Source organism: Cololabis saira, chromosome 14 (genome assembly GCF_033807715.1).
Source record: "Cololabis saira isolate AMF1-May2022 chromosome 14, fColSai1.1, whole genome shotgun sequence".
Lineage (NCBI taxonomy): Eukaryota > Metazoa > Chordata > Actinopteri > Beloniformes > Belonidae > Cololabis > Cololabis saira.
In genome coordinates, this window is record NC_084600.1 from 152,316 (window position 1) to 163,967 (window position 11,652).

At 39.1% G+C, this 11,652-nt stretch overlaps 1 protein-coding gene across 7 annotated transcripts in view; it reads left to right on the forward strand.

Moving 5' to 3' along the window:
- The window catches only part of LOC133459431 (spectrin beta chain, non-erythrocytic 1-like), an 84,620-nt gene extending 80,321 nt beyond the window's left edge, over nucleotides 1–4,299 (forward strand). For all 7 annotated transcript variants that reach the window (XM_061739336.1, XM_061739340.1, XM_061739338.1 and 4 more), the window contains 2 exons: nucleotides 675–717; nucleotides 796–4,299. In XM_061739336.1, coding sequence (XP_061595320.1) covers nucleotides 675–717; nucleotides 796–1,008 — 256 coding nt within the window. In that variant the 3' untranslated portion in view covers nucleotides 1,009–4,299. The remainder of the gene's footprint in view (nucleotides 1–674; nucleotides 718–795) is intronic.
- Nucleotides 4,300–11,652: the final 7,353 nt, after the last annotated feature.

Below are 11,652 nucleotides of genomic sequence, written 5' to 3' on the forward strand. Positions count from 1 at the left end.
CTGCGTGAACCGAACCGTGACCCCCGTACCGGGACGGGACGAATACAAATACCGTTACACCCCTAATATATATATATATATATATATATATATATATACATATATATATATATATATTTTTTTTTTTCATGTAGTTATTTTGTTTTTTCAACTTTTTGGTCCTTGCTTGATATACAGGACTGTCTCAGAAAATTTGAATATTGTGATAAAGTTCTTTATTTTCTGTAATGCAAAAATGTCATACATTCTGGATTCATTACAAATCAACTGAAATATTGCAAGCCTTTTATTATTTTAATATTGCTGATTATGGTTTACAGTTTAAGATTAAGATTCCCAGAATATTCTAATTTTTTGAGATAGGATATTTGAGTTTTCTTAAACTGTAAGCCATGATCAGCAATATTAAAATAATAAAAGGCTTGCAATATTTCAGTTGATTTGTAATGAATCCAGAATGTATGACATTTTAATTGCATTACAGAAAATAAAGAATCTCAATATTCTAATTTTCTGAGACAGTCCTGTACATGCAAAAAACTTTGTATTGACTACTGACTTCTTATAACGTGACCAAATAAACATATCAAATCAAAAATCAAATCAAATCAAATCAAATCAATTCTATCATGTATTTCCTCTCTGTGAATAATTCTTCCCTCTGGTGTGTTCAGACTAGGAGACGGGAAAGAGTTCCTGTTCCAAACCAAGGATGAGGTGAGATGCCCAGAACAGAACGATGTCTCTGCAGCGATGAAACCATGAATCCTAACCAAGTGCTGTCTCTTTCTACAGGAGGAAATGAGCTCGTGGATCCGCTCCATTCTGAGCTCCATCCCTACAAGAGCACAAGACTCTCCCGGGGGCCCGCGGGCCCTCAGCCGGGCCATGACCATGCCCCCCATCTCCCCCAGCTCCGGGGACACCGGCAGCGTCACCCTGCGGAACAAAGACGGCAAAGAGAAGGACCGCGAGAAGAGGTTCAGCTTTTTTAGCAAGAAGAAGTAGAACTACTTGTACAATAATCAATGGAAAACTACATTAATCACAAAAATTGAACAGACTTGAGGCAGACAGAAACGAAAGTTGTACACAAGTTATACAAACGCTGCTTTCAGCAGAGGCCCCAAGGAATTTGTCGACAGCTACATCGTGACTTACAAGAAAACCTTTTTTCCTTTACGTCTCATCCTTTCCCTCATCAGTTTTATCTGTCATTTACTTTTTTGTTCACCCATTCCAATGGTTCACAATTAGCTGCATCCAACAATGAGAGCCCTCATCCCTTGTCAGGCCCGTTAGTCTGAGCCAGTAACGGGGGTGGAAGGGAAGAGCCGGCGTCCCGGGCCACGCCGGGGCCACGGTCCGGTCCAGTCCACGGTACCGACTCCTCAGCAAGAGTGTGTTCTGTTCAGTGAGTAGTGAGTCTGGACTAGTGGAGCCGTGGCGATGGCTACGACTCCACGGGACTCCAGTAAAGCAATAGATGACGGCTGAGCTCCGGTTTCATCCCCCCAGTCTGTTTCTGACGGATCACACCAGTCTCTTTTTATGTTCCTGGTATTGATGCTATTGACCTGATTGATACTATTATTATTATTATACTATTTATCTTTTGCCATTGCTGGTTTGAAAAAAAACAAACAAATTACTATACTTTTGATTTATGTTGTGCAAAGAAGCAAATTTGGTTCAACTAGTGGAGAATGTTGGGCTTGCCCTTGTATGCATTTTTTTTTTTTTTTTTTCCTTTAGGAAAGAATTCATGAGGTGTTTCACAACAAGAATAAAACTCAAGTTTTAGCCGTGTGCAGTAAGTGATCACAAGTTTCATTGGGAAAATGTTATATATATATTTAATAAGTGGTTTTATTTTTTATTTGATCTAATTTTGCCTGTATTTGATCATTTCTTTTGGGTGATCTTTTCTGCTTGATTTTTCAAATTTCCATTTTTCTGTACAAAGCAGAGGAGGTTAGTTTTCTAGTGTGCGTGTGTGTGTGAGTTGTGGTGCTGTGGATTTTGCATGTTTATTTGTTCCTAAACAAACATGGCCAGATAAACCAGACATAAACACGACTTAATATAACTGGAACGATTTCATAAAACTTATCTTTTCCTTTTTGGTTTCTACTTATATGTGAGGTTACATTACCACGGATCTTTCTTTGTTTCGTTTCAGTCTTTTAATACTTATTTCTAATGTCTCTATCTACTAGTGTGAAGGCATGGGGGGCGGATTGTAGATAAATAGCTGAAGCACATTTAGTTTTTTTTGTGGCAGACCGCGGGGACGCGAGGGAGACGGATGGACGGACAGCTGACAGACGTGGTGACAGGTGAAGTGATGGGTGTGGATGTGAGATAGAGAAAGGACGGGTAGTAAAGAAGAATGCACCTCATGTGCGTTCTGACAGAGATACAGTAGGAGCCTGAGCTTTACTTGAACCCACTACATTTACACTGAAGCCTTTTAAAAAAGAAGAAAAAATCACACCCCATTAAAACAGAAATGGGAAGTTTTCTTACCAAAAGAAAACAATTGAATGTTTAAATTTGCCCTGTGGCAATGACCTAATGTATGCCTGTGGATGATAAATAAATGCCGGTCCAGTATGATTAACAGTACTCACAGGAAAGCTCTGTTGGCACGTGGTGGCAGGGAAGAAATGTCTTAAAATCTTATTGGTGAGCTTTTAACTCACATATACGGCATAACTTAATTTAGATTTATAGGTTTGTCTAAGCTTTGACATATGTTCTGTGTTGATTTAGTCTAAAAACAAACACCAGATCACCTTATATTCAGGATTGGAAACCAACTCATATTTTGTAATTGGAATATTTTACATGTTAATGTAAACTGAACGATCTCACATTTCAGAGAAATAGTAAAAGCCGGCGTTAGGGCATAAGGGCGTTATTGTTGCTGCAGATTATTGGACAACGGCTCGTGATTGAAGAGTCCAGCTGGTTATGATAAAAGAGGTTAGGTGCCGTTAGTTATTTATTCCAGGTTGAAAGTAACAGGTGGTTTAGCCGGTGCGTTTATTTGCCTCCTAAGAGCGATTACCTCCCAGCAACGTCACACTCAGCTGTTGGAATAATAGCACAAGTGGAGGCTGGGACAGGTCGGCCTTATCCTCCCGCTGCAGGTGAACACGGTGTTGCTCAGAGACAACAAATCAGCCGGGAGAAACGTCTGAACAAACGTGTTCAGTGAGCAGCATTCAGTCCAGACTTGCCTCGTCTCTGTCCATGGGACTTTCTGATCCCAGCTGAGTGACAGAGCTCCTAGTTTCAGTTTGAACCTAAACTGATCTGGAAACCAGAAGCATATACGTTAAGGTTTGAACGGGAGAGTCTTTCCTCCCATTTTTCTGACCTACTGCTTCCTTTTCTTGGCTCTGAACAGACCGGCAGACGTTTCCCATCACAACAGACTTTCTCAGCAGCTCATTTGAATGTGAATGATTCCAATTACTTTGGCCAAATTAAACTGGTCACGTGAAGCAAAAATAATGATTATACTTGAGATACTTTACACAAGCCCTCTCCCACGTACACTCACACATGAATTATTATTTAATACTGTACTGTATCCTTAATGCAGAGTGACCCTGGCCATCCAGACTTGTGGGAGTGTTTCTTTTCTCAGCCGGCTGTGATTTGATGTTGCATATTGCATTTTTTTTCTAATAACCCTGTGCTGCTGGTGAGCTTTGACCAGATCATGGAAAGTATTGCATTATTGATGTCAAAGAGATACGTTTATGGTACTAGGGAGTACTTGTAACAATTTAGTACTTCATGAAGAAAAAGGAGCTTTTACATGTGTAGTACTAGATTTGGAGTGGAAACAGACTGGTAACAGTTTGAGCTCTTCTAGAAGAAAGCAGGATTTATTCTGTCCAGTGGGATCTTGTTTTATTTTTTTTTTTCATCCAGTGGTCTGTCCTGCAGCATTTGATAAGCCTGTCCTCCTACCTTCATTTCTCATGACTTTTGACAAATGTCTGTTCCTTCCTCTGTAATTCAGAGTTGTTAATACCACTACTATTATTAATTGCTATTATGATCATTATTGCTACTGTTGTTATTATTACTACTACTGTTACTAATGCAGATTATTGCAAAAAGTACGACTGCTGTCCATTTTCAGGTATGTGTCTGTAACACCAGACCCTTCCACACGATGTCAGTGTGCTGTGGAGCATTTTCATTACGAATCGAAAATGTTTGTTGATTTGTGTATCTACATCTAATATTAGGAATAATAAAACATGGTTTAATCAAAAACATGCGTATGTGGGGGGTCTTTTTATAAAAATGCTTTATACATTTTTGAAAGAGCTAAATGTTTGCGTGATGATCTGTTGTGTTGACAAACCAATTTGGAAAACAGACAATTATACAGGACTGTCTCAGAAAATTTGAATATTGTGATAAAGTTCTTTATTTTCTGTAATGCAATTTAAAAAAACAAAAATGTCATACATTCTGGATTCATTACAAATCAACTGAAATATTGCAAGCCTTTTATTTTCTTAATATTGCTGATTATGATTTACAGTTTAAGATTAAGATTCCCAGAATATTCTAATTTTTTGAGATAGGATATTTGAGTTTTCTTAAGCTGTAAGCCATGATCAGAAATATTAAAATAATAAAAGGCTTGCAATATTTCAGTTGATTTGCAATGAATCCAGAATGTATGACATTTTTGCATTACAGAAAATAAAGGACTTAATCACAATATTCTAATTTTCTGAGACAGTCCTGTATACCACAAACACTTCAAATTTTATTTTAAATCCTTTAAATGCCAAAGCAACAATAATAATTGTCAGTTTTATGTGTAAGCTGAATTTCTGCAGCTTTTTATTTTGGGACATCCTCCCTGAAGCGGTGGAGGGGTTTGTGTTGTCAGGGCCGTTACGCCCCTGCTAGTGTTTTAGTTATTTATTTATTACAAATCCCCATCAGTCCTCACTGCAGTGAAGACTATTCTTCCTGGGGTCCAACATTGCACACATAAAACAATAAAATACAATCCTTACAATTAAAACATAACTAAATCTAAACAAAAATGATCTGAGATGTGATGGAGCCAGCCAGAAACAAATTTTACACACTCAGAATTTCAGAATAAACCAAGAATTTCAGAAAAAAACAACTAACTAAGACTGGCTTCCTTGCTAAGTACTGCTTTTCTTAATTTATTTTTGAATCTAACTTTATTGTGAATAAAGGTTAAATGTGGTGGAAGCTTATTCCAATATGTTACTGCTCTACATCGTAGCCTCTTTAGTGCGTTGGTTCTTGGTAGAGGAAGAGGACAGTGAACACCAGAAGCAGATCTGGTTGCAGAGCCGTGTTGGGTATTGCTGGGTTTTAGATGTGATGACAAATTGCAGAGGTGTATAATCCAGGTGCCATAAAGTAAAAATCCTGTCCAGCAGTTGTTCCAACCAAATACTAAACCAGCTCCTCTGCAGGTAGATGGTTGTTAGTGAAAACACCTGTTCTAAATATACAGGCTGATCCAGAAACACAGCGGGGTTTTTACTTTATGGCACCTGGATTAAACACCTCTGCAAAAAACAGACAATTTCCATGTTGCAAACAGCAGAAATTACTGTAGCTTTGTCTTCACATGCTTCTTCAGAGGGTTGGAACAACTGCTGGACAGCATTTTTACTTTATGGCACCTGGATTAAACACCTCTGACAAATTGATAAGTTTACCAATATTCCAGATGTTGAAACGAAGTCTTACCAGGCTACAAGCCAGCCTTTGGTCAACTTTTATCCAGGACAACGCGGCATGCACCCACTCAACACTCCTCCTAGCAGAGGACTCCTGGTGACGGGCCAGACCCAGAGCGGCTCACCATCCCATCATGAATAGTCAGTACTGGAGTTGAGGGGGGATGAGGGGGGGATGAGGGGGGGTGAGGGGGGGTGAGGGGGGGTGGCATCCCCCCTTAAATAAAAACGGTCAAAATCATCCCCCCTTTCCATCCCTTATGTCATTTCATCAATGAATGTGGTTTTACTGATATTTCAACATTCAGAGTCATCACCAGAAAAATAACACCAGAAAAATAACTTATTTGACAATTTTCACCTGTTTCAAGTCAATTTTCACTTGAAATAAGTAGGAAAATCTGCCAGTGGAACAAGATTTATCTTCTCATTACAAGCAATAAAATCTTGTTCCACTGGCAGATTTTTCTACTTATTTCAAGTGAAAATCTACTTGAAACAGGTGAAAATTGTTGTTTTTTCCAGTGATGAGTCTTGTTTTAAGTGTAATGACATTTTTTTACTAAAATGAGACATTTTAACTAGAAATAAGACAAATATTCTTGTTAAGATTGTGAGTTTTTGCAGTGATCCATGTTACTTATCCTGTGAAGGACAGAGTCATATTGATAAGTTCAGAAAAGTGTTTTTTATTGTTGTGTTTTGATGTATTTGATGTAAGCCCAGTGGATATTTAAAGCTTACAGAAGGCTGCATTTAACTGCTGCTATGTCATTCCTGCAGTATTTCTGCAGGTGTTTTGGTCACTGCTATTATTTGTAATATATTATATTATTTGTAATCAGCATAAATGATCTGTCCCCATATGATAAAATCCACCATCCCCCTGATTTTGTTTTTACAACTCGAGTACTGTGGATAGTAGACCAACAAGGACATTTGCGTCGCCCAGATTGCCGTCACTGGGGCCCACCCTGGAGCCGGGCCTGGGGTCGGGGCTCCAAGGCGAGTGCTGGTAGCCGGGTATTTGCCCACAGGACCCGGCCAGGCTAAGCCTGAAACGAGGACTTTAGTCCATGTTCCAGACCAGATATCAGCACCACTCAAGGTGACCAAACTTGCTTATAGTTTTTGAAAAGATCCATGTCTATAGATTATATTTTGGTATGATAACCTTCCTGAGTGGCAGCTGGATCAGAGTTATCAGCTCATGAAGTTCAGAAAATTACATTTTAGATGCTGCTGCATATCCTGGTTTAGACTCATGTACAGATATCTGTCAATGTTTCACTATATTGTCTTTGGTGTCATTTTAAAGGAGACCTTTTAAGCATTCATTCAAGCTAAGATGTGGATCTTTCTGACCAACATAGAGGTCACTGCAGCTCTTTAAACTATAAACAACACACATTTTTACACAATTTTCGCCTAAATGATATAGTATATTTTATCCCTGTGTCATCTAGGAACAACAGAGACACAAAATACAAAAACTGGAATACTCAGAGGACCATAAGGATTCAGGAAATGTATCACATCTTAGCCTGAATGAATGCTTTAAAGGTCCCCTTTAAAATGATACCAAAGACAATATAGTGAAACATTGACAGATATCCTGTACATGAGTCTAAACCAGGATATGCAGCAGCATCTAAAATGTAATTTTCTGAAGGGGCTGGTAACTTCATGAGCTGATAACTATGATACAGATGCCACTCAGGAAGGTTATCATACCAAAATATTATCTACAGACGTGGATCTTTTCAAAAATTATAAGCAAGTTTGGTCACTTTGGGCCTGATTTAGTAAAGGTTTGCGTGTGTAAAAACGTGTGCAAACTTGACAGCACCCGCAAACCAATGTGCGAGCTGATCTACTAACAGCGTGCAAAGAGGACTGTGCCTCTCAAATGAGCAAAATAGCACACGCTGTTCATTTAGTACTTTTGCCCTGATGAATAATCAATATGGGGCGTACCCGGCAGAAAGCGCTAAATACTGGGAGGGGAAAATGCAAATAGGTTAATTTACCACACGCAATGAGATTTACCAAGCCTGAAAGTAATTGCGCGTATTGTGATTGCGTCTGTATTTAATACGTTTGAAAGGAAGGTGCTAATCTGCTGCTGCTGTTATTGTGGCAAGGAGGCGACATCGCCAAAATCAAAGAATACGCAGAGAGAGAGTCTTTATTCTGCTGCATGCTATTTTAAAAATGGTTGCACAAGTTTTATTAAAGGCCACTTTTTCTTTAGTTCTTCGCCTTATATCTTGCCACCTTCTTTTAACCTCATCTGCCGTTCTTTTTGTCTTACTGCATTTATTCTATCGCAGATTTTCTCCCATATTGCGTTTCTTTTGGTAATGTTTAAATTTCTTTGCTGTAGTTCATGGCGCAAACCGTAAGACACGCAACACCTCATTTAAATACTGCGGTTTGCACCTGTTATCAATTGCGCACGCATTCTTAGTTGATCACCCGCAAAACACACAACAACAGCACGTGCAAACTTTTTCAGTGCACACGCAATTTAGTACTCTTTATTTAGGATCTTAGTAAATCAGGCCCTTTGAGTGGTACTGACAAGTGAAATTTTGGGCTCTGGCCCATGGACTACTTGGGCTTGCTTTCCAGGAGGCTCAGCATCCGCAGGAAGGAGCATGACAGGCTGGTGCACTGTGGTCTGGGCGGGAGTTCTCCACCACCCAATCCCTGGGCCCCTCTGCTGATACTGCTGCCCCCGCGACCCGGGCCCGGATCAAACGGATGAAAACGGATGGATATTTTTGGACAAGCTTTTCCTCTCCAGGTCCAGGATCAGCATGAGCATGTGACGCAGTGTCTGAGGAGATCATATCACATGCTTGGGTGACTTTTTTTATTTTATTTATTTTTTTCTCATTAGCAGTCAAATCACCTTTTATCAGGGCTTTGGGGTTTTTGAAATGAGACAAAAGTTTTCTCATTTAAAATGTGACAAGAAATGAATCAAGTTGAACTCGGCTCTTTTTTTTTCTCCTTTCCATGACGTTACAGCAAATACCCAAACTGTCCAGGTTAATATTTAACTGTGCTCTACGAAACCAATTCATCCATTTTCTATACCAGCTCTATCCAGGTCAGGGACACTGGAGGTCGGAGCCCGTCCCACCTGAATCCAACAAAACCCCAGTGAATACAGGAAGAATGGCTATAAATATTAGCTGAGTTTAGGGCTGGGCGATATATCGAGATTTTAATATATATCGATATATTTTCAAACGCGATATGGTACGAGACAATATCGTTTATATCGATTTAAATTATTATTTTTTTTTTAATGATTTTGATATAGCTTATTTTGTGACAAATTGACTTGAATGTTTTATTTGAGATTTGCACAAATGTTTTGTTATTTGCACAACTATCAACCTCAGTGGAAAAGTCTGCCTGTTACTGTCTACATTGTATTAATTGCACAATGTATTTTAATTTAATTGTTATGCAGGAAAGGGATATTTGTTTTATTTTATTCAAAAAGCATTTTTATTCTATATATGCAGGCAGTTTATATTTATTTCATTTGTTTTATACATTTTGATATTGTGCAGACCTCTGTTAATAAATGAACCTGTGTGACATTTGGCACGAGGCTTCGTATTAAAACTGACTGTTTTTTTAAGGGTTTGCCTCAGAAAAAAATGAAGCTAACAGAGATGCTATGCTATAATGCTTTGGGGGAAACCCCAATTAAGGCACAGAAAAAATATCGATATATATCGAGTATCGACATTCAGCTAGAAAATATCGAGATATGACTTTTGGTCCATATCGCCCAGCCCTAGCTGAGTTACCAACTCACAAATTGGACTTAAGATGTTAATATTAATATTAATAATAATTTTTTTATATTCCCCCCTTCCTCAGGTCAGAACTGTTGCCTCACAAGCAGCTTCCTCATTTGACTTCAGGACCAAGGAACTATGAGTTTATGTGATCTCCTTGTACTTGTGTGTCTTTTCTCTGGGCACTCCAGCTTCCTCCCACAGTCTAAAAAGATATTTGTTAGGCTGATTGCTGATTCTAAATTGCACTTTTGGTTTTTTGTCCATATGTGGCCCTACTAGCCACATATGGACGATGGATGAGCTGGGATAAACAGCAGACCCCCGTGACCATGTTAAGATTAAGTGGGTATAGAAAATAGAATAATAAAACACTTTTTTTTCTATTTGTATTAAAGGAGCATGAGGCTCCTTTTAAGAAATGAGACTCTCTAGCGCCACCCTTCACCACGACGGCCGTCGGGGGTACTGCAGCCAACAGTGAAGCCGGCACGGGAGAACGGGGAGAACGTGCATGCAGCGTCATGTGACGTCACATCCACAGCCCAGCGCGGGAAATTCGGGACCGAATTGCAGCACATTTTGCAGCACACAGCCTGTTCAAGGCAACGGAGAGATACACTAGAGGGCTAATTCTTTTGGGTTTGGAACGCTTCATCTGACATTATTACTAGAAAACTTAAAACGTATATGAATTTTTATCATAAATCCTGCCTCAATCCTGCCTCATGCTCCTTTAAATTAAATACAATAAAACACGTGCTTGAATTTAAAGCTTAAACGTAAGTAAAAGCCCAAGACTTGCCGCTGTGGATCCAGCAGGTGGTAGGGGGCGCTAGAGCTCTCTCCGCCTACAAGTCCTGGCGCAGGACATCATTACCCACTATAATATATAATGATCTCTGTCCTGTGGCCGTCTCCTCCCTGGTGATGAAGGCCATGGAGAAGATCGTAAAACAGCAGATCATCAGAGCAACTGACTCCCAAATGGACCCACTCCAGTTTGCCTATCGTGCAGGCAGAAGCGTGGATGATGCAAAAACCTTCATCATGGACTCCATTCACAAACACCTGGAGCTCCCTGACTCATCCGCCAGACTACTGTTCGCTGACTTCTCATCAGCATTCAACACCCTGCAGCCCCACTTCCTGGCCACTAAACTCTCCTCCCACTTCCACCTGGATGACCAGTTAATCCTGTGGATCCTGGACTTTCTGACCAACAGGACCCAGAGGGTTCGGGTCAACAACTCTCTCTCTGACCTCTGCTCCACCTCCACTGGCTCCACCCAGGGCTGTGTGCTCTCCCCCCTGCTCTTCATCCTCTACACCAGTGGTTTTCCTTGGAGCCCCCCCTACTTGTGTCTAAGACCAGCACCCCCCCCCAAAAAAAGATTAAAGTGATCTGTTACAAACCTTTAATTTAATTAAAAATGAACACTAATTATGTTTTTTAGATACATTTCTCTATGGTTTACCCTGTATACAATATCTATGAAATATCTGTCTGTCTACCTCACACACATTCTACCTGCTTTTTTTTCTTTTGCACTACTTTTATCTCCATCGCAATGTATATACTGTCCTATATATATATATATTTTTTTTTTACTTTTTTACCCCCTTCCCTGCATGTGTTAAGTTACTGCTGCTAACATGTGAGTTTCCCCATTGAGGGAGTAATAAAAGATTATCTTATCTTATCTCTTATACATATGACTTTGTTTTTTTTTTCACTTAATTTTGTGTCACCAATGTTTAAAATCCGCAAAAAAATAATTGCAAGGAAGGACATAAAAATATTTCTGAAAAAAGTCTCTCAATCTGAGAGCGAACATTTGCAACATTTTTCCTTTAACAACCTGTCTGAGTAGTAGTATGATTAAATGTTGAATAATTATATAATACGTTTTTAAGTTTTTATCCTGCTAAATAACTTAGTATTAGAAAATGATCAAAATATATTTCTAAGTGGGTTTATACAGGATTACTGTATTCCATTAGTTGTGTTATTATTATTTTTTATTTATTTAACATGCGCAAATATAATTTTTACAACT